Source organism: Alternaria postmessia (genome assembly GCF_024291825.1).
Source record: "Alternaria postmessia strain BMP 2775 chromosome Unknown scaffold_681, whole genome shotgun sequence".
NCBI classification, from domain to species: domain Eukaryota; kingdom Fungi; phylum Ascomycota; class Dothideomycetes; order Pleosporales; family Pleosporaceae; genus Alternaria; species Alternaria postmessia.
The window spans coordinates 1-531 of NW_026260754.1; the positions used below are offsets into that span (position 1 = coordinate 1).

Below are 531 nucleotides of genomic sequence, written 5' to 3' on the forward strand. Positions count from 1 at the left end.
GGTAGTCGTCCACGTAGGGTTGCATCCAGTTGGAGGCTCTATCCTTCATGTATGTACTGGCCATGAGGATTTTCTCTTGATCGGTGGGGACCTCGTTGTATTCGCAGTATAGGTCGGTGTGGGTGAGGAATGTTCGTAACTTTTCTCGGTCTCCTCCGAACTTCTCGGGTGCCGCTATCTTGGGCTTCCTAGTAGCAACGGGTCTTTCGTTGGGAGTGGCCATCAGCTGGTTCGAAAGCTGATTGATCATGTCCATCATGGCAGCCATCTGCTGTGCCTGGACATGGGCCTGTCGCCTAAGATTCCTAACCTCTCGAGCACTGGGATCGTCCTCAGTGTCGGAGTCTGATGCTTCGAGCATTTCCTCATTCTCTGGTATGGGTTGTGCTGGCGTAGCGGGTCCCGGACCCTGAGCCATGTTGTTCTGAGCGTTACCCTGGAATGCCATTGCTGAATCTTAATCGGGCTGTCCTGTTGGTTAAACGTCCACTGATATCCAAAGGTGGTCAAAGTGTTACACGGGGTTAGGCT

The 531-nt window shown here is 52.7% G+C and overlaps 1 protein-coding gene across 1 annotated transcript; it reads right to left on the minus strand.

Moving 5' to 3' along the window:
* Positions 1–13: 13 nt before the first annotated feature.
* On the minus strand, positions 14–436 carry J4E82_011765 (uncharacterized protein; the record flags this gene model as incomplete). The annotated part of the gene is made up of 1 exon (XM_051737954.1): positions 14–436. A coding segment is annotated over one exon (423 nt), but the record flags the coding sequence as incomplete, so codon positions are not given.
* Positions 437–531: the final 95 nt, after the last annotated feature.